Source organism: Miniopterus schreibersii (genome assembly GCF_964146895.1).
Source record: "Miniopterus schreibersii genome assembly, chromosome: 1".
Lineage (NCBI taxonomy): Eukaryota > Metazoa > Chordata > Mammalia > Chiroptera > Miniopteridae > Miniopterus > Miniopterus schreibersii.
In genome coordinates, this window is record NC_138101.1 from 83,536,088 (window position 1) to 83,561,829 (window position 25,742).

Consider the following 25,742-nt stretch of genomic DNA (forward strand, 5'->3'; position numbering starts at 1 on the left):
TAGAAGCTTAAAGCTTTAGCTTGAGCTTGAGTGGAAGATTTTCAAGTGAAGGACTCAAAAACAGACAAGGGGATGAGAGGCAGTTCTCAATGCAGAATTTTAAAATGACAGCAGCAATGACAACTCTTTGACTGAGTTTCATCTCTGAGAGCCACAGCACTAGCCAGGTTCTCTTCCAAGAGATAAGTAGCCCTAAACAAAAGGGAAGTTCAGTCAATCCTTGAACTTCACAAAACACTAACCAAAAAGCCTATCTCCCACAACCCCCCACCACACCTTAACAGTGTTTTATTGGCAACAGCTCCTTTATTTGTTGCCAGCTATTAACAGAATGGAACTATGGGCAAGTAAAGGGGGTGGAGTTGCGAGTAGGTAAAAGAAATCCCTCTAGCTATAATAGGGATGTTACCAGACAGCATCCTGAGTTAGAGGGAGGAGAGGGGGCTTGTCCCCTCCTCAGCTCTTGTCAATCTCAGAAGAAAGATTTCAGATGAGTAACAGGCAGCAGTACTGAAGCAAAGCAAGTGAATTTATTAAGGAAGCAAGGCAAGTAATTTTATTAAGAATACACTTGGCATATAAGCCGGCAACCCAGCTAGTCTGAGTGCCCTTGTCTGGTGGAGGTTTAGGAGTTCTATACTTTTCTGTCTACAGGTTTCAAGGTTCCTCTGCTGGATACACTGAGCAACAGACTAGATTTCAAGATCCCCCTTTTACTTTGTCGTGGCTTTCCCAGAATGTATAAGAACATCTGGCAATTTTATCTTCCCAAGTCCCAAGGCTGCTAACTTCTTTGTTTAGCGGGTAGGATAAAACTCTCCCATCTTTCCCCCTTCCCCTCCTTCTGCTTTAGTGGTTATCTTTCCTTCCTAACATTCCCCAAATGATATTTGTCCTTGGGTTTAGCTGCCACAAATGGCATTAATTGGTGGTCTTTGTTCTCTATTTTCCCAGGCCAGGGTGATTTAAGTTATGTACTCTCTGATAAGGGAGGAGAGGTATTAACCATTTGCTCTCAAGCGTCCTTGTTTGGGGAAGATAACGTCTTGCAAGTCACAATGTGGCTGTAAGCTGCCCAAACTGTTTGGCCTCATTTAATTTTGTCTCAGTTCCCCCATTTCACTTGCCCAGGAATTTTCCTAGCTTCTTACTATCCTGCCACAGGAGACAGATTTCTAGCATACCTACTTAGAACTGGTGAGGTGGCCATAAAGTATTATAAAAATAGCACTACATTTTTGATACATTATGGGTTAGTTAGCACTGATAGTTGACTCTAAGGATCAAATGAACTGGAAGATTACCTCAATGAAATAAATAGCCACTGATTTCTAAATAATTAACCTATAATTTAGCCTTTAGAAAAAAATTACTTCTGAAACTGGGAGCCTCCCAATAAAACCACACATTACTATATATAATGTACCTCTCCATTTCCTAGCCCTTGCCCACATCTCCTTCTATGGCAGTGCTCTATAAACATAAGAACACTAGGCTTAAAAGAAAATTCTATTTTACAATGAACATTAACTCTTGAATTAAATTCTCCCTACACATAGCTTTAATTCATTTCAAACATTTTCTTTGGTTCCTTTAAAAATACGTGAAATTTTCAATTTTTATAGAAACTGTCCCTTATTCCACATCGTATGTCACTTGTTAACTTTTCTTCCGTCCTTGCTGACATTTCAGTTAATATCTATCCAGTATTAATATCTCTTGTGTCACACAGAAATTCTCCAAAAAGCAAAGGCTATATATTTTATTATTTTATTAAAATTATATAAAAGGTTAATTCATAAATTGATTTCATTTTTAAATAAGTGATTTGGATAGCACAATATTTAGTATTAAATATTCCTTATCATTGCTTACTTAAAACTTAATAAATATTTTAAAATATATGCCAGGCCCAGCCAGGTGGCTCACTGGTTGGAGCATTGTCCCATACATAAAAAGGTTGTGGGTTCGATTCCTGGTCAGGACACATACCTAGGCTTCAGGTTCGATCCCATCAGGGCGCATACAAAAGGCAACTGACTGATGTTTCTCTCTCACAATGATGTTTCTCCCTCTCTTTCTAAAATCAATAATATATCCTAGGGTGAGGATTAAAAAAATAAAAATAAAAATATGTACCAGAATGAAGGTAGATAAAAGAATTCAGGAGAATCCTTCTAATATATCTTATAAACAATATCACCAAAATTTAGCTCATAATCTATACAGTAATTTTAAAAACTAAAATCTAAATGGATTATGAGTGCTGCCTTTCAGTGCAACATTTTTAACATTATAAGCATATTTTCAAGGCAACCCTACTCAATGTTGTAAGAAGTAAGGAGGGATGAAAAGAAAACTTGTCTTTAACATCAAATCTTTTTAGCTATATTATCACTTAACATCATACCATAATAAAAAGTTCCTTCCCAAATACTACCAAGGCAAGCAAACAAGTCTAACATTAACTTTGTAGTATGTTTACCACAAAACTTTATAAAGTATTAGATAATCTTAGCTATTACAAAATAAATGTACAAATAGATTTTAAGTTTGACAACAAAACTAAGTTGTATTAACCTTATATATGCTAAAAGTGAAATTCAAATAGCATTTGCACACTAATGAAAAGCCAACTGCTAAAATTTAAAGCTAAACAAGTGTCACTAAATAGAATGTTTTCTACTCTCGTATTCAAACAACTGCAAAAATCTCATAAAATGAATATTCTAATTTGTTTCTAGAGCAAGAAAAATGATTACTAAATAAAGTCATCAGCACTGGTATTTATTAAACATTGTACCACATTTAATAACTGTCCTTTAAAAATAACATGACAGGGTATATATTAAAATAAATATGATCATACAGGTGAACATTTTTTTAAACAAGATAATGTCTATGAAACGGCAGAACAACAGAAGAAAATCATTGGTAAGATTACCTCTTCACAATTTATAATGAGCCCTACCTAAGAATCCCTTGTTCGTAGATTTAAAAGCTTAAATAAAATCTGACGGTGCTTCTCACTAAAACTGCTAATTAAACCAAATCTGCCATTCTTCCATCAGCAATTTAAACAATAGACAGCAAGACAGAGAGCCCTACCACTGTCACCATCACAAAACTGCCTCATTAAAGAAATGAAACTGAGTATGTATACTTGCTGCATAAGACCTACAAAAAATTTTATAAACCTAACCAGTGCTCTAAATGTGACTATAAAGTTGTAATTACCATTTAACTCATAATTGGAAAATTAATATAAAAATTAAAAACTTAAGCTTTTAAAATGTTTACCTTAAAAAAAAGCACAAACATAAATTCAAACCAAATTTGTTTTAAAATAACATTAACTTTTCACCTTCCCAATCTAAAGTATTTACAAACATTTGAAAATGTTATGTGATTTAGTTTTTAACACAATCTGTAGAAATATGTTCCAAATTGCTTTTTACCAACTGTTTAAAAGACTAATATTCTTTTCTAATTTAAGATGTCCTTTGTGTCCTCACTTTGTTAAAAACAACTCACAGTAATCGTTTCCCTATGTTGGCAACATGTCCTATGAGTGATTCTACAGTACTTACTAGTTTACTAAAAATTACTCATAGCCTTTAAAATAAGTGAAAATGTAAGCAGAAAATAGATAAGTCAGAGAAGACAGTATTAGGCAAGCTTTTAATGTTTTAATTAAAAGACAAAATAGTCTCAAACAAATGGTATGACATTTGGCCATTAAAAAAATAATAAACCATTACTACCACTGTGAAAAAAAAAGTCAAGAATATACAGAACTTCCAAACTGTTCTATTATAACGAAAAAAGCTTATTATATGTGAAATAATAGGTTAATAATATGTAGCAACAAACTATTATTGCTTAGGTCACCTAAAGATTTCACAAGACGATCACAGTAACACATTCAAGAAATCCCTCTCATGTTTTCAATCAAGTTGTACTTCAAATTTTCAGTTGAATGGGTACACCATATTCACAAATATGGCATTATTTTAGACTTACTCTTTGACTTAATACTCTTTATTAATAAAAAAATTTCAGTATTTCAATGTCTACATTCAGCTATCAAGAACTTAATTTTATCTAAAAAAGAAAAAATATCTATTAAGTCGATGTGCTACATATTTAGCAACAACAAATCCACTTACTTTTTTCTCTTTCTCATGATGCTTATCCTGAGAGTGAGAGGAAGAATCACTTAAACTTTGATCATATGACCTATTAGATCCCCGTTTGCTCTTTTTCTAAAAAAGAAAATATATATACATATATGTATATGTATATAAAAATTTTTAAATAATCTTTTTGTTAGGCTTAAACCAATTCAAGTGTGATGGCTTTCAAAATGTCTATTAAAGATAAAATGTCTCACTATTTTAAACTATATAATCCAGTTTAGACACCATCCACATATTATCTATTGCATTATAAAGAAAAATCTAACCCTAAATTTAACATTAATGCCATATTTTTGTACATTTATTAAAACACGTGGAGACTCTATTTTCAAACAAGCAGTAGCTTATTTGTCACTTTACCACAAAACCACCTCATTAAAGAAATCACTATAATTTTCAATTTCTGCTTTAAAAAAGAAAAGTTTCAACCAAGATAGGGAATGCCATATTGAAGAAGGATGCCAAGACTAGAAGAAAAGAAAATATTTCAAGAGTTACTTTATGCCACTAAGAAAAGCAAAAAGCCTTTTAATCTCAAACAGTATTAAGGCATATAGTTTTCTAAAAAACTTGTTTTTGCAGTTAAGAAAAATTAAAGAAAACGTCAGTAATAGACCCACACATTTTTCAAAGCATTACTAAAAGTATTACACATTTCTGTTTAAAGTATTTACAAAACTTCCTAATAAAGTATTGTGAGAGTTATTTGAGGTGTTTAAAACTTGGTGGTACCATAACTAATTAGTTTAAACTATATAAAAAAAGACTATAAAGGTGCTCAAATTCCATGCAAATATACAGAGCTTATACAATCTTATTGAAGTGTTAAACAGACCTTTTATTCCCCTACCAGCAACTGGAAGAACAGCATGTCAATAACTAGCAATGACAAAATTCTATTTATATAAACTTCAAAATCCATTTTCTTTATTTCTATATTTTATCTATTATCATCTCTCATTTAGAAAATGAAAATTCCAGCATGCTTTTAACATTCAAGCTGCCAAATTTTCAATTTTACTACCTCAAAATTTCTCTTACACACTTCAGTATTCTTTGTCAGTCATTAAAATACATCAGTCTTCAATATCCAAACATATATATACATACTTTTAAGTATTTCATATGCATGAATCAGAATATTAGAGTTATGAGCTATTCATTCCAAGAGAAAGGGGCCCCTAATGATATTATCTATAAGGAAGGAAGGCAGAAAGGAAGGAAGGGGCCCCATCCACAAGGGAAAGGTAACAAAATTTTTTTTTAATTTTTTAAAAGACACTAAAGGAAAACAAAGAATCGTTAAACTTCCATATACATATCTGATTGTTATCAATGAGACCTGAGAAAAAGACACTTGGGACATTAAAGAAACATCAATCCTTCAAAGGACATGAACACAAAATAGTTAACAGCTAATCAAATATTACTTAGTCATCCATGCTATTGTGTAACAGTAAAGACTGATCAAATCTAAAATATTCCCCAAAATTGTACCTAAATATATTTTTTCAAGATCTTTAAGAAGTTAGAAAACAGCCTTATTTCAGTTTTACTATCTCCTAGTAAATAAATGCATACATAGAAATAAATAGCAATAGTAATAAAGCAAAAAGATGAGAAACAAGTGATAATCACAAAATGTAAAATACATAAATGTTAAAAATCAAATTAACTGAAAATAGTATTGAGTTACAGAGTTCTTTAAACATTTGCTTTTCCTACTAAACATACACCAACATTTACCATTAATCATTAATATATATTTTAAATTGGAATTTTAGAATATTCATCTGTATAAATGAACTGAAGAAAAGCAAAATCTTTTAAAATTACTAGATCTTTTTTCATCCCCAATGAAGAACATGCTAAGCAAACCTAATCTCAAGCAACAATCAAAGGAAAATAGCTATTATGCCTTTCTAAAAAGAGTCAACTTTACTGTCAAAACTAATCACTTAGCATTTTAATATTAAATTCTTACCAGCTTACTAAAATGGTATTTACAGTAGCCACAGTATTGGACGTTATCTGCACCATTCCCTTCTTCTTCACAAAGTAGTCCAGCAAACTGAGCACTGAAAATAAAAGCCAACTATATCAATAACATTTCAAACCACAATATATATACATATATAAATAAACGATAATTCTCTTCCAAGAATGTTAAGATTTGTAAGAAAAATCTTAGACCTCCTAATTAAAAAAAAGGAAGATAAAGGGCTTTATTCTGGCTGTGACCAAGTACACTTCACCCCAACGTGTAGTTGATATTTTTTTTAAAGTTATAATTATGGTCTAATATAAACTTTTCACCCATCTCTAACAAAGATGAAGATTTATGCATGTTTTACATGTTTTAACACAAAACAGACAACAAATTCTTTAAGAACCACCCCAACCCCCAATAATTAATACTTCATTTTACTTTTCCAATCTGTACCAGAGGTATAAATTAAAAGACCAAGCCTCTAAGGGGTTGAAAAGAAATGTGATGGTATTTGCCCATGGATGAAGATTATATACTGTTAGAAGGAAAATGCTTCAAGTCATAGCACAGTACCAGTAGGCAAGAAAAACATAAGCTGTGTTTTTCGATCAAAAACAATGGAAGAAATGGAACTGAAACCTAAAGTTATGATATTTATATACTTTAAAAATACAAAGTGCTAAAGTTTATAATCATGATCACAATTTAATCTCCCACTTTTAACATTCCAAAATTACAGATTAGTATATATCTCATACCCAAAAAATGAACTTGGAAAATTAAAAATTAACAACAGTATTAAAAGAAATTTGAAGAAAGAAAAAAATATATATATATATATTTTTCCCCTCCCATTTCCCATATAAATCCACCCAGTAAGAGTTCAGGAAATAAAGTATATACCTATATTGGCTATTAAATATAAACTGATTCTTTTCTTTTTTATTAATATATTTTTAATGATTTCAGAGAGGGGGAGGGGGGAGAGATGGAGGGAGAGGGAGAGATGGAGGGAGAGGTGGAGGGAGAGGGAGAGATGGAGGGGGACGGGGAGATGGGGGAGGGGGAGGGGAGGGGGAGGGGGAAACATCAATGATGAGAGTCACTGATCGGCTGCCTCCTGCACGCCCCCTGCTGGGGATGGAGCCCGCAACCCCGGCATGTGCCATGACTGGAAATCAAACCCTATCTCCTGGATCCTAGGTCAATGCTCAACCGCTGGGCCACATCCAGCCGGGCTAGACTGATTCTTAAAATTGTTAACTAAATGGTTATTTGCAGACTTTTATTTTGAACTACTATTATGTTGACTATTTTAGGGTAATTTTTGCTGTTGAAATTTTATGCTGAAAAACCATCTAAGTAACTTTTTAAGAAGAAGCCACTATAATAATAATAATGATGGGGATTGCTTTTTCCACCTTAAAACACAGACAGCAAAGAAATGGTACTATCATTCATTAAATCCTTTCTGGCACTGCATAAAATTTACCCACATCAGTTCTTTTAATCCTAATAACAAATCAAAGGGTAGGTAACCAACACTAATATTTTAAACAAAATGAAACTGAATAAGGGACCTTAGAACCAGGATCCACCTACTGACAATTCACTCTGGTAAATAACATTCAATTATTAGAACTATATTTATTATGAATAAGTAAATCTAAACACAGAAACTATCCCAATAAAATTTACTGTAAATAATATTTGGACACCTAACTAAATCTTTCAAAGTATACCCAATTTCTGTACAATTATGGAAACATACTTACCATGTCACATGGAAAGCCTGTCTACATCCGTGTTTATTACATGTCATGCAAGCACCAGTGGCTGCTTTGCTTTCTCTTCCTTGTTCATCACAAATGTAGCAAGTCTTAGGATACAGAAATGAAAACAAAAATGAAACAAAACCTTACAAGTACTTTGCAGGAATCTGAATTTTACACTTATCTTCAGAAGTTAAGATCATGGTTTACTATCTAACTTCACTTCAAACATGAATTCATTTTTTCTGACGATAATTTTTACAAACATGAAAACATAAACAAGGAAGTATAAATAGACCTAGGATTTCATGAAGGCAGTGTTTTCCTTAGACTCAAAACCCCTGCAAGATAAGAAAGAATCCTCACAGGCACTGAGACGAGAGACGAAAACCATAGTCTATCACACCTCAGTCTTAAAACCTCCTCACCAATATTGAACTGATTCCTGTTATAAGGCTGTAAAAAGAAATTTTGTTCCTTCCTTTCTTTTAGAAGTAAGCATATCTAAGGGAATTTGATAAAAGTAGTTGGGAGCTAAGAGATAAAAGACAATCCTATGTGAGTGAGCAAGGTTTAAGCCATTCCAACTGTCCACAAGAATCTTTAGCTAAGTCAGAGATGCCCCTAAGAGATATTAGCCAATGGAAACTCCTAGCAACTTTGACTGATATCCGTTTCCTTTTCCAAAATGAAAATAGCTGATAGACAGTACCACTATTCATGAAAGATTGAATTATATAAATGGCAATCTACAAGTATCTGTATAACGAATAAAATTATCAGCTGACTAGAAGTTGAGTATACAAAAATTAATGTCTAACTACATATATAATCAGGTGATGCACTTCTAAAATGAGACCAATTTCTGAACAATAGTAAGATATAACCTACCCAACTTCAATAGGATCACATGAATTTTTAGAGCTAGAGAGATTTCCCCCACAATGCACTGTGGTACCTAATAACACCATTCAACAATATTTACCAAAATAGCCTAATATCTAGTCAGGTAAATGAATATCAAATCCTTTTGAAAAATAAGGATTCAGACTGAACTGAATTACAGAAATTATTTTATACCTATAAAAAGTCCCAAGTTACAACAAACCAAGACATAATGAATAAGAACATGTCTAACTGTTCAAATTACAAGAAGAAAGTCTCAAACAATTACAATGGTAGAATGTAACATACATTTCTTAGCCTAAAAATGACCAAGAAGACTAAAAAAGAAAAGGACAGAGCTGACTAAAACAGTAACATTTTAGATACTGAAATTCTGGGAAAATATACAAATAGGCCTCAAAGAATACCTCAGTAACTTCCAAAGAGCTGACAGTGAAAAGACACCATCATTTGACCATTCAATAAAAGTAATAATTACAATGGGTCTTTTTTTTTTAAACAAACCAAAAAAAAGAGGTAGGACGTCCAGACTACTGGAATGGCACAGTGAAGGGCTCCACCGAGCTTCTCCCTAGTGAATCAATCATTTCACAGGTGAAAAACAAGAGTCTGAAGGCTCTAAAAATTGTCCTAAAGACATGCAACAGAGAAAATTTTATTCAAGAAAATCTACTAAATTTCAATAAGAACAGTGTCTGTGACATTTGAGTCATGATCTGCTCCTATTACCCCCACCTCGCCTCCACACACACAGCTAGATGCCTGTGATGGAAGTTCCCTTCTATTGAGTGTGATCAAGATGATGATGACTCCTTCTCACCCCAGCTCCTTGTGTAAGGCTATAATTTTACCCTAGGAAGGCCAAGTCTCCAGTGACTCTCATTCTATTCATCCCTAGTAGCTCCCACTCATAAACTCGCACCTAATAAGAGGCCAAGAATCCTGAGGTTCTGTCATCACTTCCCCAACTTGTGATACGAAGCCAGCAGGTACTATATGCCCTTCCCTCCTAGCACCCTGTAAGAATGCAGGTGACTCTTCTGTAGAAGCAGAGTGCTGTCCCCATTCCCAGCTCCAGAGCAGTATCACAGAGGTTCTGTCCTATGAGCCTTAAGAACAAATAGCTCAGCAGCTCTGCCTGAGAGGACTGACTTTATTTATTTGGAACAGGGCTTGGAGAAGTTCATGCCTAAGGGCACTGTCAAAAACACCGAGGTGGTGAGCAATTAAGTTAGGACTGGCACCTCCAGCCAGAAGGTTAGCAGAGAGAATCAGAGAAAGACAGCAAATAAGGGCCCTCCTAGGATCATGCTCCTCTCTGGGGGTCCAAAAGGCTATGCACGTGAACTAGGCTGCACCCAATCAGGAGAAATCGAAGTGGGATTTGGGGCAAATTTAAAAGCATTCCATAAAGGCACACACAAAGCCATCAATCAATGAGGGTCAAGAGGCTTTAGTATAACTTATGATCAAAAACTAGCTGAACAACCGGTTACTCTTAGGGCAACTCCTAACTAAGAATCCAGACTTAAAAATAAAATCACACTCATACCTGATGGTCTAAAAGACTGTGCATGCTCAAGGCTGCATGCTCTCAGAAAGGACTGAAAAGAGAACCTTGGGTGAACTCCTTGGAAAATAAATCTAAATCACACACACACACACGAAATGGCAAAGGATTAAAATCTAACTAGCTAAGGGGGCTTAAACACAATCTTTGAATAATAAATGGTTTATGTTGACCCAAAGGCAACATAAGAAGCCAGGATTGCCAGGTGGCTCAGTGCCTCAGTTGGTTGGATGTCGTTTCTCTCTCTCCCTTCCTTTCTCTAAAAAAAAAGGAAAGACATTTGAGTAAGGCCATCTGAGGCCATACACTGCTAGGAAAATAGACATCAGAGAATTAATCTAGCCAAACTGTTACACAAATAATTGAGCAAACAAACAATAGGACCCACAAGGGGAAGAAAGAATTATTCTTCCGACTGGCTATAATATACAGGGAGGGGCAAAAGTAGGTTTACAGTTGGGAGTACGTGAGTTTATTCATTATTTATTAATTATTGTATTATTAATTACTGTATTATTCTCCATATGAACAACTGTAAACCTACTTTTTGACCCACCCTGTATTATCTAAAATGTATGGTTTTTGAGAAAAAAAATTACAAGACATACAAAGCAACAGGAAAGTGCATCCATGCACAAGAAAAAAAACAGGCATTTGAAACTGCTTTTGGATGGGGGGGGGGGAGGGCGGGCAGACGTTAGACTTAGAAGACCTTCAACCAAATGGAAATTCTAGAGTTTAAAATTCACTAAAGGGGCTCAACAGATTTGAACTGGCAGTAGAAAAAACAACAACAAACTTAAAAATAGGATCTGTAGAGGTTATACAATCTAAAGAACAGATTTTTTAAATTATACTACCTAAAGAACAGTTTCAGAGAAATGTGGGACACCCATTAAGTACACCAACATATATATAACGAGAAAACCAGGAGTGAAAAAAGGGACAGAAATTGTATCTGAAGAAATAATGGCTAAAAACTTCCCAAAATTTATGAAAAACAATAATCCAAAAGCTTAACAAATTCCAAACAGGATAAACACATAAAAATCCACATTCAAAATGAAAGAGGACAAAAATAAACAGAAAATCTTGAAAACAATATGAGAAAAGTGATTCATCACATACAAGGAAACCATAATAAAATTAACACCTGAGGTCTCATTAGAAATAATGGAGGAAAGAAGGCAGTGGGAAAACATATTCAAAATGTTGAAACAACAAAACTATCAACAAAGAATCTTATATCCAACAAAACTATATTGCAAAAATGAAGGTGAAATAAAGATATTCTCAGAGAAAAAGTGAGACACTTTGTTCTCCAAACCTAAGAAGAAATATTAAAGAAAATTCTTTAGGCTAAAACCAAGTAATGCAAAACAGTAACTGAAATCTATCTACACACACACCAAAAAAAACACAGAGAGCTTCAGTCCATTATACCCCAGAAAAGCTGAAATTTAAAAAAATAAATAAAATAGACCAATTAAAAAGAACACACAAATGGAGAATATCGTGCTAAGTGAAATAAGCCCATCAGAGAAAGACAAATACCGTATGATCTCCCTCATATGTGGAATTTAATGAACAAAACAATTTACCAAGCAAAATAGAAACAGAAGCATAGATACACAGAACAGACTGACAGCTAGCAGAGAGTCGGGGTAGGGGTTAGGGGCTGGGAGAACAAAAGGTGAAGGAATTAAGCAAAAATAAATAACAACACACAGACACAGACAACAATACAGTGATGGCCAGAGGGAAAGGGGGTGAGGGGAGGTGGAAGAGGTCAAAGAGGGATAAATGGGGACAGAAAAACACTTTACTTTGGGTGATGGACATATGATGCAATATGCAGATGATGTTTTATTTTATTTTTTTCCTTTTAATATACCTTTACTGATTTCAGAGAGAGGAAGGGAGAGGGAGACAGAGAGAGAAACATCAATGATGAGAAGGTCATTACTGATCGGCTGCCTCCTGCACGCCCCCAACTGGGGATCAAGCCCGCAACCAGGGCATGTGCCCTGACAGGGAATCGAACTGCGATCGCCTGGATCCTAGGTCGATGCTCAACCGCTGAGCCACGCCGGTCGGGCCAGATGATGTTTTATTGAGTTGTACACTTGAAACCTATATGGTTTTGCTAACCAATGTCACCCTAATAAACTCAATTTAAAAAAAAAAAAGAACACATGGAGAACTCTGACATAGGTAGTTATGTAGGAAATAAAAGACCCGATAAAAGATGGTTTAATTAAATATTTCTTTCTTATTCTTCTCTTAATTTAAAAAACAACTGCATGAGCCCTGGCCAGTGTGGCTCGATGGTCAGCCTGCACACCGAAGGGTTGTGAGTTAGATTCCCAGTCAAGAGCCCGTGCCTGGGTTGCAGGTTCAATCCCTGATGTGGTCAGGGCACCTGCGGGAGGCAACCAACTGATGTATGTGTCTCTCTCACACTGGTCTCTCTCTCTTTCCCCCTCCCTCCCTTCTACTCTCTCTAAAAATCAATGGAAAAAGTATCCTTGGGTGAGGATTAACAACAAAAAAAGCAATTGCACAAAACAATGTAATATATTTGACAATGACAACACAGTTAAAGAGGGTGTGAATAAAGCTATACTGGAGTAAGGAAATAAAAATGGTAAGTAGGATATATACATACACACATGCATGCACTCTATAAATAAATCTCCCTCTCGTAGCTCCTTTAAAAGACGTAAGATTATATAAAGCAATAATTTTAACCATGTACTATTGGGTTTATAGTAAATACAGACATACTATCTGTAATAATCATAGCTCAAAGGGGGAAAGGAATGGCTATATAGGAATGAATTTTCTCCATCTTACTGGAGTTAAGTAGATTCTGCTAAGATGAACACTGTAAGCCCTAGAGCAACCACTAAGAAACTTATCCAAGAAAATGTAATTTAAAAATCATGAAAGGAATAAAAATGGTACACAAGAAAATATACACTTAAGATTAAAGAAGGTAGTATAAAAGAAAAAGAAAAACAAAATATTACAAGACAAAGAAAACAAGAAGTAAAACGGCAGACATAAATCCAACCATATTAATAATATGGATTAAAAATGGATTTAAAAAAACAAGTTCTATATGCTGTCCACAGGAGGTATACATTAGATTTGAAGGTACAAGTAAGTTAAAAGTAAAAGAATGAAAAAATTTTACTATGCAAAGGAAAAGCAGAAGACAGCTGGAATGGTTATCGTTATATCAGACAAAAAATAAAAAAGACTTTGAAACAGAAAGACAAAAAGGAATATTTTCTAATAACGAAAAAAGGTCAATCCATCAGAAAGATATAACAATTATAAGCATATATATGCATCTAACAACAGAGCCCCAAGACACATCAATCAAAGTAGGAAAATTGTGATTTGATCATTTAAAAATTCTCATTAAATAGCTATTAAAGCAAGAAGAAAACTGTAAACTGCCTGAGGATTATTGAGGAAATGTTCTCAAACAGCAAAATAACATCTATATAAAATGTCAAACATATGAATAAAGCTAAACTCAGAGGCAAATTCACAGCATGAAAGTGTTCACATTTTAGGGGGGGGGAGTCATACTTTGACCTAATTTTTTAAATAGAAGAAACAGTGTTTATATCAAAAGAACACAGGGGCCAAATTCGAACCCTACTAAGAAGTAGAAAGCTTAAAGAATATTATGCCAAACTTAACAAAAAGCCATTTAAACTTGAAAATCATAACTCTTCTTGAAAATATAAAAAATTTGCAGTTGCGCCCGGCTGGGCGTGGCTCAGCAGTTAAGCGTCGACTTAGGATCCAGGTGATCGGGTTCGATTCACAGACAGGGCACACGCCCGGGTTGCGGGCTCGATCCCCAGTCGGGGTGTGCAGGAGGCAGCCAATCAATGACTCGCTCATCACTGATGTTTCTCTCTCTCTCCCTCTCCTTTCCTCTCTCTGAAGTCAATAAAGACATGTTTTTTCAAAAATAAAAATAAATAAAAATAAAAAATTTGCAGTTCCAAGACAACCAAGTAGCCTCAATTCCAAAGAGAGACGCACTTTCCCCCACAACTCACTAAGAACCACAAGACACTCAGACTATCCAATGATAGAATAAGGGAGGAAAACAAGAAAAGAGGAAATTTTCAGCTAAAATTTTAACAAATTTCTAAAGGTTGACTGTGGGCTAGTATGCAACCATAGACAGAAGAAATGTTCACATTCACCCACAGGCTCTATTCTACAAACTTTTACAAGGAGCTCATGGGGAAGACTGAAAGCAAGGAGACAAAACAACCAGAAAGAATACCCCTTGGTGGGGCAGGCACAAAGGAAGGAATCAAGCACCACTAAGAGAAGCTATGAAATCTTACCTCTTGCCCAGACACTCCTTTCAAAAGCCTTAAGAATCTAGGGGATTGGCAGCAAACCCTGTCATGCCCATGGCATGAATAAAGACTCACCATGGTTAGGATGACAAAGGAAAAAAATCTTTTACCCCCTAGGCAAGGAGCAAGTAAAATTCCCAACCCTAGGACCAGCTGCCAATGCAATAGTTTTAAAGGTCTTCTAGGCTGAAAAAGGGGTAGGAAGCTCTCTCACAAGTCTTTCCACAGACACAAAGCAAAGTATGTCCTAAGAAGAAGGGGAATCCCTCAGGGCCAGATATACAGAGTCCACCAAAACTGAGGCTGGACCAAAACAATAGAGAAATGCCAAGTCCAAGACATCAAATAACAAACAACAGCAATCTAACACCAAGGGAGGGGCAAAAGTGTGGTAATGGTTAGAGCACAGAGAGAAACCACCTTCTGGGGCGTAGTGAACAATACAGCTGAAAGGTAAGGATGGAACACAAACATCATGGAACCAAAAACTCAATACTCTAGCCTTCAATTTATATATAAGGTATCATCCGAAGAAGACTAAGGGGCAGGGCCACCCTAATGGGTTCAGAAGACAGATCATCAATCCACATAGAATTATTCTCAGGTCTTAGAACCTAATGGAATTTGTTCTGCTAAATTACAAAACTGCTTTAGACCACTAATCCCCTTTTCCTTCTAATTTCTCCCTTTTGAAATAGAAACTTCTATACTATACCTGTGCCACCACTGTATCTTGGAAGCACACAACTCTTCTGTATTTCACAGGTTCACAGATCAAAAAGGATTTTGTCTTAGGATGGACTACACCCATGCCTGATTTAGAGGATTCAGAAGATGATATTTGGAATATCTGAGTTTATTATATTAAGATAAGATTTTGAACTTAAGAGTAGATGCTAGAATGGACTATGACTTTGAGAGATGTTGGGACAGAATGAAAGAATTTTTCAAGTTGTAAGAACATGAAGGGGGGGTACAGAGGCAGATGGCAGGCTACTATGGGTTGAGCTGTATCCCCTTCAAAAAGTTATGTGAAGTCCTAATAACCCCCCAGTATCTCAGATGTGATCTTATTTGGAAATCAGGTCACTGCAGGTACAATTAGTTAACATTAGGTCATAGTGGGGTAGGGTCGGCCCCTAATCCAATATGACTAGTGTCCTTATAGGAAGACGGCCACATAAAAACACAGAGACAAAGGAAGAACACCATGTGGATGAAGGCAGAGATTGAGGTGATGCATCTACAAGCCAAGGAATGACCAGGATTGCCAGCCATCACCAGAAGCTAGGAAAGAGGCATGGAACAGATTCTCCTTCAGGGTTTTCAGAAGAAATCAGCTCTGTCAATATCTTGATTTCAGACTTCTAGCTTCCATAACTTTGAGAGAACATATTTCTGTTGTTTTAAGCCACCCAGTTTGTGGTACTTTGTTATAGCATCCCTAGGAAACTAATACAGAAGCTGTATGAAAAACTGGCTATGATATGGTAATGTTTTAGAGCTGGATGACCAATGTGTGTGTGTGTGTGTGGATGGGGTGGGGGTTGGTTGGTTTCATTATATTATTTTAAACATACGGCAATTTACAAAATAGTTAAAACAAAAGAAATAATGTTTTAGTAATAAAGATAAAAATTAAAACTTTACAGCAGCAGAAGTAAGCAAATTAGAAAATATTTGAAAAGAATTAGAAATAAACCCCAAAAATGTTCTTTATATTAGGCACAAAAGAAATCGAGAATTTAGATAAAGGTAAAATATCCCAATCAAACTTTTATGTGAAGAAAACACAAGAGAAGAGGTGACAAAATATTCAACACTTTAAAAAAATAAAACCAATTTGTAGGAAAAAAAATCAGTTATTTTTATACTCTTCTAAAGATACATATGCCCCTAAAGACACACAGCATACCAATTCAGTAGCCTACTTCAACCCAGACTTTTGTGCAGTTAAGATGCATTTATTTATCTCCTCATCACTGTGGGAAGAGGTGGTAAGTACAAAAGGCACTTGACTTATCCCCTAAAAAGGGGGTCAGATGGTATACTATATGGGAATTCAAGTGGTCACAGTTTCAGAGCAAGTCAATGCTTTGAACTTTCAAAAAAACAACAACAAAAAAAAAACTAGAGCTATTATGGAGGTGGGAGAGAATGGCAAGCTGTGTGTTCTATAATTTGAGAAAAATCCTTACCAGCAGCAGTAAACCTAATCAATATTACAACTTGTTGCTAGGTGTTCTGCTTCCATTTGACACTATTTCATGGTCTTCTATTACCTAAGCACTGCTGAACATTACTGTTAATGGGATAAAGCCTCATTTTTCCAATTTCAGACCCAAAATGTATCCTTATTTTCTTATTAAACATTGTTTTTTTCCTTCTATCTGGAAACACTGATCATGCTATACTTTGCAATTACAAAAAGACATGTTTATATGACCCTATGAAATAAAACTTCCAATTTTCTACCTTTTAAAAGACTATGTGGGAATACAGACTGGTGCAGCCACTGTGGAAAGCAGTATGAAGTTACCTCAAAACATTAAAAATGAAAGTGCCTTCCAACCCAGAGATTCCACTTCTGAGAATATATCCAAAGAAACCCAAAAACACTAATTCAAAAGAATATATGTACACCACCCCTCCCATGTTCATTGCAACCTTATTTATAACAGCCCAAATTTGGAAGCAGCCCAAGTATGTATTAGTGGATGAGCAGATAAAAAACCTGTGGTACAGCCCTGGCCAGGTGGCTTAATTGGTTGGAGCATCATCCCATACACTAAAAGGTTTTGGGTTCAATGCCTCGTTGGGGCATGTACAACCAATTGATGTTTCTTTCTCTCTCTCTCCCTCCCTCTCTAAACATATCCTTGAGTGAGGATTTTTTTAAAAAGCTGTGGTACACTTACACAGCTCGGTTGTAAAAAAGAAGAAAACCTTGCCCTCTGCAACAGCATGGATGAACCTGGAGAACATTATGCTAAGTAAATAAGTCAGTCAGAGAAAGACAAGTACGGTATGATTTCACTCATATGTGGAATCTAATGAACAAACAAAACAGACTCATAGAGAACAGACTGACAGCTATCAGAGGAGGGGAGTTGGGGGCCTCCACAAAAAAGGTGAAGTAATTAAGGAAAAAAACAACTCACAGGCACGAAAACAGTATGGTGATTACAAGAGGAAAACAGGGGTGGAGAGAGGTAGAAGAAGGCATGAGGGAATAAATGATGATGGAAGGAGACTTGACTTGGGGTGGTGAACACACAATGTACAGACGTGTTATAGAACTGTACACCTGAAACCTATATAATTTTATTAACCAATATCACCCAATAAATTCAATAAAAAAGAAAAAAAATCAATCTAAAATAAAATACTAATATAAGCTATCTCCCAACCTACATAACCCCTCTATTCCCCGCTCCCTCTCTGAACCTGCACATATTTTGTCACCTTGCCACTTCCCTTTCTAACAAGTTAATCAATTTTTACTTGAGTTCAATATAAATTTGTCTAAAAAAATTAATTTGACTGAACAGGATGTCTAAACCAGCAGTACGGAAGATGACCATGAAGGATCCTCCCTCAATGCTGCAGGATGGATAAAGGCAGAGGCCTGGCCGACAATAACATATTGTCACAGTCTTCCCACAGTTGTGAGAAAAACCACTCAGCCAACATATCCAGATATGTGATTCAACCACTATTTGTTATTTGCTTCATAAAAAAATAATGGACCATGTGTGTATTATGGCACAAAAGACATTAGCTTCTGGAGATCCTTACATGTTTAATTTCAGCATTTTGGTTTTTAATACTACCAATGTAACCATTATGGCAATTGGATTTTCACCCTTAAAAAATAGCCTTTGACAATGAACAGTCATTTTCATCTTCCATGTGACTTTGAAATCTGCATAAGTTATCATTTTGCCTTATATATCTCACTTCCAGCATATAAAAAATATCAGATATTGCCCGAACGGGCGTGGCTCAGCGGTTGAGCATCGACCTAGGATCCAGGCAATCGGGATTCGATTCCCGGTCAGGGCACATGCCCGGGTTGCGGGCTCGATCAATGACTCTCTCATCATTGATATTTCTATCTCTCTCTCTCTCCCTCTCCTTTCCTCTCTCTGAAATCAATAAAGATATATTTAAATATATATATATATTTTTAAAATATATATATATGTATATATATATATATATATCAGATATTAGCCACCTGTGAAAAAATGAGCCAGAGTAAGGGTTGCAGCTATTTCTGTCAATTTCCTGAAATTATGCTGAATGGTAATAGGATTGAGATACATAACTTCCTTAGTCCTACAATGCTGTTCTGTGCTTATGTGAGGAAATTTGTTTTACAGAGAAAGATCGCTGCATTACAAGTGCAGAAAAATAATAATATTATAATTTGGTGCATGCTGTATGTTCTTACATAACCTAATTACTTTTAAAAGATTCCAAATTCTTAATCATCCTGTATATCTGACACCCCCCCAAAAAAAAACCTATAAAGCATAATTGTGTGTCTATGAGTACTTTCTTTAGAAAAGCAAAACTAAAAGGCAAGGAGGAAAAATGCATTATGGTATATACAGGCAAAAATTTAGTATAATGATTTAAAGAGCTCATAACTTAAGAAACCTAACAGTTTAAGAGATAAATGGGCAAAAAACAGACAAATCTGATGGCCTGACAAGTAGTCAGATGAAAATTAAACTAATTAGAAATCATTTTCAACTATCAAATTAACAAATATTAAAAATGACTTTAAAAAACTCAGTATGCCCAGCCGGGCGTGGCTCAGCGGTTGAGCATCGACCTAGGATCCAGGCGATCAGGGTTCGATTTCCGGTCAGGGCACATGCCGGGGTTGCGGGCTGCAGCCGATCAATGACTCTCTCATCATTGATGTTTCTACCTCTCTCTCTCCCTCTCCCTTCCTCTCTCTGAAATCAATAAAGATATATTTTTAAAAATTTTTTTAAATAAAAATAATAAAAAAAATAAAATAATAAAACAAAAAACTCAGTATGGGCAATGGTGGGGTAAAAAGGACATTTGCATAAATTATTAGCTATAAAAATACTATAGCTAGTATTATAAGAACTTTAGAAATGGGTATAGTATATGACATAATAATTCAAATTCTAGATTTCTAGCCAAAGGAAATAATCCAAAACACAGGGGAAAAGGCTTGGTGAAGCAAGATTTCTACCATGCTTTTATTTATAACAGAAAAATAGCTCAATAAAACCTAAATGTTCAGTAATATGGAAATAGTGAGGCAAATTATGGCACAAATATTAGAGTCATTAGTAAAGAGCCAGGAATAAAAACTGTATTTTTGGCATAATTAAAACTCTTTTCTTCCCTTTATAGATCAAAAAACAATTAGAAAACAATGTCAAAACACTATATATACACATACACACACACACACACACACACACACACGGGTGGGCAAAAATAGGTGTACAGTTGTGAGTATGCAAAACATAGTTTACTCTTGTGTTATTTATTTGTATTACAACTGTAAACTTAAGTTTACCCACCCCTCTATTTAACTTAAAATATATTATTTTTAAATATATCAAATGCTAAATTATTCAAGTATTATTTGATGTAATCTAAAATTTGGTAATCCTTATCATGACTGAGAAGCACAAGTTGGAGGATCTATCAAGGGGTATTCCTATATCCTCGAGAAAGAATATTTAAAATATTTTATGTTACATCACATTTGGGGTATATATTCTTCTGCAGAAAGATTCCTTATGTTTTATCTGAATCTTGAAGACTCAAATAAGGTAAAGAACCACTAGTTTAGAAAAATGTGACCTGCCTTCAAGTATGTCTCCCAGCAAACTGATACAAACAACTCATGCCTTTATTCAATCTGCTAGTGTTCTACAGTGAGAAAAAAAGAAGTCCCAATACACAATTATCCCTGGATCTGTTTTTCACAAAGTCTTCAAGCAACCCAAATCACCTCTTTTGAAAGTTGCCAAAAAACTCCCTTGTGAATTATTACTTTTAATTTATTGGGGGGAAGAAATAAATTCTCAAAAAGTTTGTGCATAATACTGAACTATTTTATTAAAATTAAAGAATCAGCATACGTGATTTGGCATCTGTACATCAGGAACAGTTTGTAGGCTTTTTAAACAGTTGTTTTAAATAGAATATCTATGGGACAGGAAGGTAAAGAACAACACCTAGACAACTCATACCTCTGTTGTAGAAATTATCCTCTATGTTCAATTTCTAATGACAGAATGGTATCTAGAGTACTCATGTTTTTCCTAGGTGAAAATGCCTTACTCTAAGCCCAGGTGCCTAGACAAGAGTTGCTCTGTTAGAAATTTATAACTAGGACACTGAGTCAGTTACCTGTAGGGAACTCAGATGAAACAGGAAGCAGAATTATAGAGATTACTATATGGAAGCAGACACGGACTACAGACATAAAAAGAAAAGAGACTGTAGAACCCTCAAAGATAGAGTAGACAGTATTCACTCTCTGACATTCTCATGTATGTTGTGAGACTACCTACTGTAGTCCTTCATCCAACCCCATTTGCGCTTTAGCTACTTTCAGTAAATTTAATTTATGACTAGAATAAAGTCTTTCATCTTAAATCTAAGCCCCTGTTATAAAATTGTCTCTATGGAAAAACAATTTGTCAAATTTGACTTGCCTTGTTTTAATATTGTATTGTATAGCAATGTAATCTGCCTTTAAGCATGAATTTTTATTAAAGCTTATCTCTTAATCAATTTCACTTAGCAGATTATATTATATAAACATCTATCATCTAGGAGTACCCAAGACATCAAACAAACATGAAAAAAACTGATATAGGCAATTTGTATGTTGGTGAGATTTTAATCCCATGAACTATCTTACAGTAACCACTGTGTACTGTTATTTCCAGAAGTTTAAATTGGAATGTTGCCTTTGGAAGTAAGAGGCGCAAACAAGTAACACTGAAGGAAATTATACTGCCATTCTCCCACAGTCCTTAGTAAACCCTATTTCATAAAATAACCTCTTGGAGTTGAGAAAAAGAAGGCAAATACAGGTGAAGTTGAATACAAAAGCACAAAACACACACACACAAAAAAACAAATATAATTAAAAAATAACAACTTACTATACTATGAGAAAAAAACAATAGCAAATGCAATAGAATGCATACATGTATGAATTGGGGGAAGAGAGACAAAGAAAACAGAGAGAAGCCAACGAGAAATTCAAATTGAGAATGAGCTGAGGTACCAGAAAGTGCAAAAGAATTTTTTAACAGATACAGTTGCAAGATGGTTTTGCTTTTCCAAATGATTCCATTGTCCACAAAAGAAAAAATGAATCTAAGTGTTCATTTGAGTAACTAGGATAAAGTAGCAAGCAAAAGTAAACATACATTAGATATATACAAAAGCAAATGCTCGATATTTTGGCAGAAATGTAAATTATTTCTTGGGGCCTTATTATCGTTATTGCTAATATACGCTAGCAAACAACTTTGTAGACATAAGATTTGTTTTGCAAACAAGGTAATAAATCCCACCAACATATGCCAAGAATTTCAAACTTAGTGTTTTTGTTTTAAGAAATGAGTCAGTTAACTTGACTCCTCTATATACACTGTATCTCGGGTGTGGATGATGTGCCTAGTACTGGTCTTCCTAAAACTGAAAATTCATTCTGATTTTTCCTCCTCCCTGATCATCTGTCACACTAAATTGATCATCAAGCTTGGTCAATCAAACCTCTTACACATTACCTAAATGTCTCTGTCCGTTCTTCATTCCTACCATTCTCTTCTACTTCAGACTCTTATTACCTCTCTCTGGAACACTGAAAACCTCAACAGTTTCTATGTAACTACTCTCCATTTCTTTCTATCACCCCTCTCCCAATCCTCCTTTCACTATCCATTAGAATGGCAGAGAGACCTTAGCATATTCCTCCAAAGTGTAAAAACCCTTCAACAGAGATAAAGTTCAAGCTCCTTAACATAATCTATAAGGCCCTTGAAAATCTGGTCCTGACAACCTGTCTCAGCATTCCATACACCACATTCAAAGTCCTAGCAATACTGCCCTTCCACTTAACCACCATCCCCTCTCCACTCTCCCCTCTTCCTCTCACCCTCCCTGCTTCAAAGCTTTTGCTCCTTCAGTCTGAAAAATTAATAGTCACTCATGTGCTCCCTTCCTGTCTCCACCCCTCAAAGCCAGGACCTGAAGGCCTCTTAAACTTTTTAAAATTCAGAGAAGCTGCAACCTTTTCTAAGATACTTCCCCCTTCTATTTCTTCAGCCATGTTAGTTAGATTAGGTTAAGTGAACAGTCTCTATTCCTTGTACATATTACACTGTTTAACAACCATTGATTTATGCATGTCTATTGTACCATATTGAACTATGTATTTCTCACTCTTCCAACAGTGCCTGGTACATATAATAGGACATGCCATAAATGCTGATAAATGAATGGATGGATGTGTAAAATGTTTAGCTCGCCAATCTGAAACCTAGTTTTTAAAATGGCACTAACAGGAGTCCTAAAAATGCAGAGAGAATATTTAGTACTTTCAAATATTTTCACCCAAACACTAAATATATTGATAAACACTTCTTTTTAATAGCTATCCACCACTATTCTCTTTGAAAAAAATTGAAAAGCTGGACTAGCAATGTTTAAGTTTTCCTCTACCTTTAAGCTTTTACAATCCAATGACACCATGTTTCATGGTGTGTGTTTTTTATTTTTTTGTTAATCCTCACTAGAGAATATTTTTCCATTGATTTTTTTTTTAGAGAGAGTAAAAGGGAAGGAAGGAGAGGAAGGAAAGGGAGGGAGAAAGGGAGGGAGAAAGGGAGGGAGGGAAGAAGGGAGGGAAGGAGGGACATCGATATGATTGATGTGAGAGACACATCGATTGGTTGCCTCCTGCACACACCCCAACCGGGCTGGGGATCAAACCTGCAACCCAGGTATATGCCCTTGACCTGGACTTGAATGAGAGACCCTTCAGTATGCCGGCCAATGCTCTAACCACTGAGAAACACCAGCCAGGGCATGTTTTACGGTGTTTTATATTTGCTTCTTTGTTTGGTCTATTATGATCCTTTCTATACTTATGAACACTATTCCTTCATGGCTATCTAATAAATAAAGACTATTCAAAAGGATATATAAAAGATATTATACATTATCTGCCAACTACTCTATGGAAATTGTATCTTTCTAAAATAATGCTTCCTTTACTCTGAACAACACAAGCTCCACCTCAAAAAAGTTGACAAATCTCTGTTGCCCAATCTTCACATTTCTTATCAGTAAAATGAGAAACTGATATAAGAAAACATAAGAGGTCAAAAACTAAAAACACAAATCTAGTGACAAATGGTACAAAAACTGGCCATTATATTCTTAATGGCATGTAGAAAATCTAACATGACAGGTCAATACAGTGAATTCTCTGAAATTTAGATATGCCTTACAGATATTCTAGAAAATTTCCTTTCCTACCATTCACAAAATTTCCTTTTATTTTTTCTAAATCCCACAATTTTCCAGCAAAACAAAATTATTTATTATTCTCTGAACTCCCTACCACCTCCCCTTTGCACCTACCACCCTATTTTTTTTTACTTCCTCTGTCTGGATTTATTACTTGATCCTATTTCCCACAGGTCAAATTCCTAGTTATTCTTCAAGAACCTTTTATAAAATCTCTTTATATCCCTTATTCAATTCCTTAGGCAAAAATAATCCCTACTTTCATTATGTTCCACAACATTTCAGATTATTTATAACATACATTATTATTCTTTTCATATACTGTAATTGCATATTTACTTGGCTATCTTTCTAACTGGGTTTTGCATTGAGGGGAAAACCCCTGTATTTTATGCATCTTTGAATTCCTAGTGTCCAGCAAAATGCTTGATACAAAGTAGGTCCATAGTAAGTGCCCACTACTTTAACAAATGCTTTCCAAATTATTCTTTACTACCATCCACTTAGTACTGATGTCTTCTAAAACTCAATAATCCATTTTCCAATTGTTCCTATAATTTCAGAATTTACATGCCTCCTATTAACCTAAATATTCATAAGCAGATTATTAAAATTTTAAGGTTAATTATATGAAACAAATCAACAATTATAAAAAAAATAAGAAACAATATAGCAACCACATATAATGAAAACCACAAAAAAAAGAAAGAAAAAACGAATTTGATAAATGGAGAGGTACACTGTGTTTCTGAAACAGAAGAGTCAACATTGTAAAAAGATAAATTCTTCCCCCAAATAATATTTTGGTGTAATGCCAATATAATAAAAATTTTATTTTGTTAGTCCTAGTGCTCATGTGGAGAAACACATGACGATATCTATTTTACCATGTACTATGATGTACATAAAGCCACAATAATTTAAGAATTCAATAATGATCCAAACAGTATTTCAAATCCTGAGAAAAACATAGATTATTCAATAATAATGTTTATAAAGTTGTCTGACCATGTGGGAAGAAAAAAGTTTAATACTCACCATATTCTAACCATATTCTAAAATTAACTCTAAATGGATAAAAAATTTAAGTCTAAACAATTCATTATTTCCTCTACCCTCCCTCCCTACTCCTTGAACACTTTAGCCTTAAAGTCATGAGGGGGACCAAGCATGGCAGCATCCATGCTTGGCCCCACACAACTGTCACAGCCCCAGTAAGGTTGCCTCCCATGATAAGGTTGGGGATTGGGGTCAGTGACAGAACCTGAACAAGGTGAGGAGACGAACCATGGAGGGGGTGGGAGGGAGTGGTGGTGAAAGAGACAGCTATACAGAGAAGCAGCTGCAACACAG

The 25,742-nt window shown here is 35.0% G+C and overlaps 1 protein-coding gene across 14 annotated transcripts in view; it reads right to left on the reverse strand.

The window, feature by feature from the left end:
- Nucleotides 1–25,742, reverse strand: part of MLLT10 (MLLT10 histone lysine methyltransferase DOT1L cofactor) — a 240,939-nt gene that overhangs the window by 111,039 nt on the left and 104,158 nt on the right. For 10 of the 14 annotated variants that reach the window (XM_081133058.1, XM_081133059.1, XM_081133056.1 and 7 more), the window contains 3 exons: nt 7,965–8,068; nt 6,184–6,277; nt 4,170–4,265 (listed from right to left, as the gene is read on the reverse strand). In XM_081133058.1, the coding sequence (XP_080989184.1) occupies nt 4,170–4,265; nt 6,184–6,277; nt 7,965–8,068 (294 nt within the window). The remainder of the gene's footprint in view (nt 1–4,169; nt 4,266–6,183; nt 6,278–7,964; nt 8,069–25,742) is intronic. The other 4 variants (XM_081133066.1, XM_081133069.1, XM_081133065.1 and 1 more) reach the window with 1 other exon arrangement.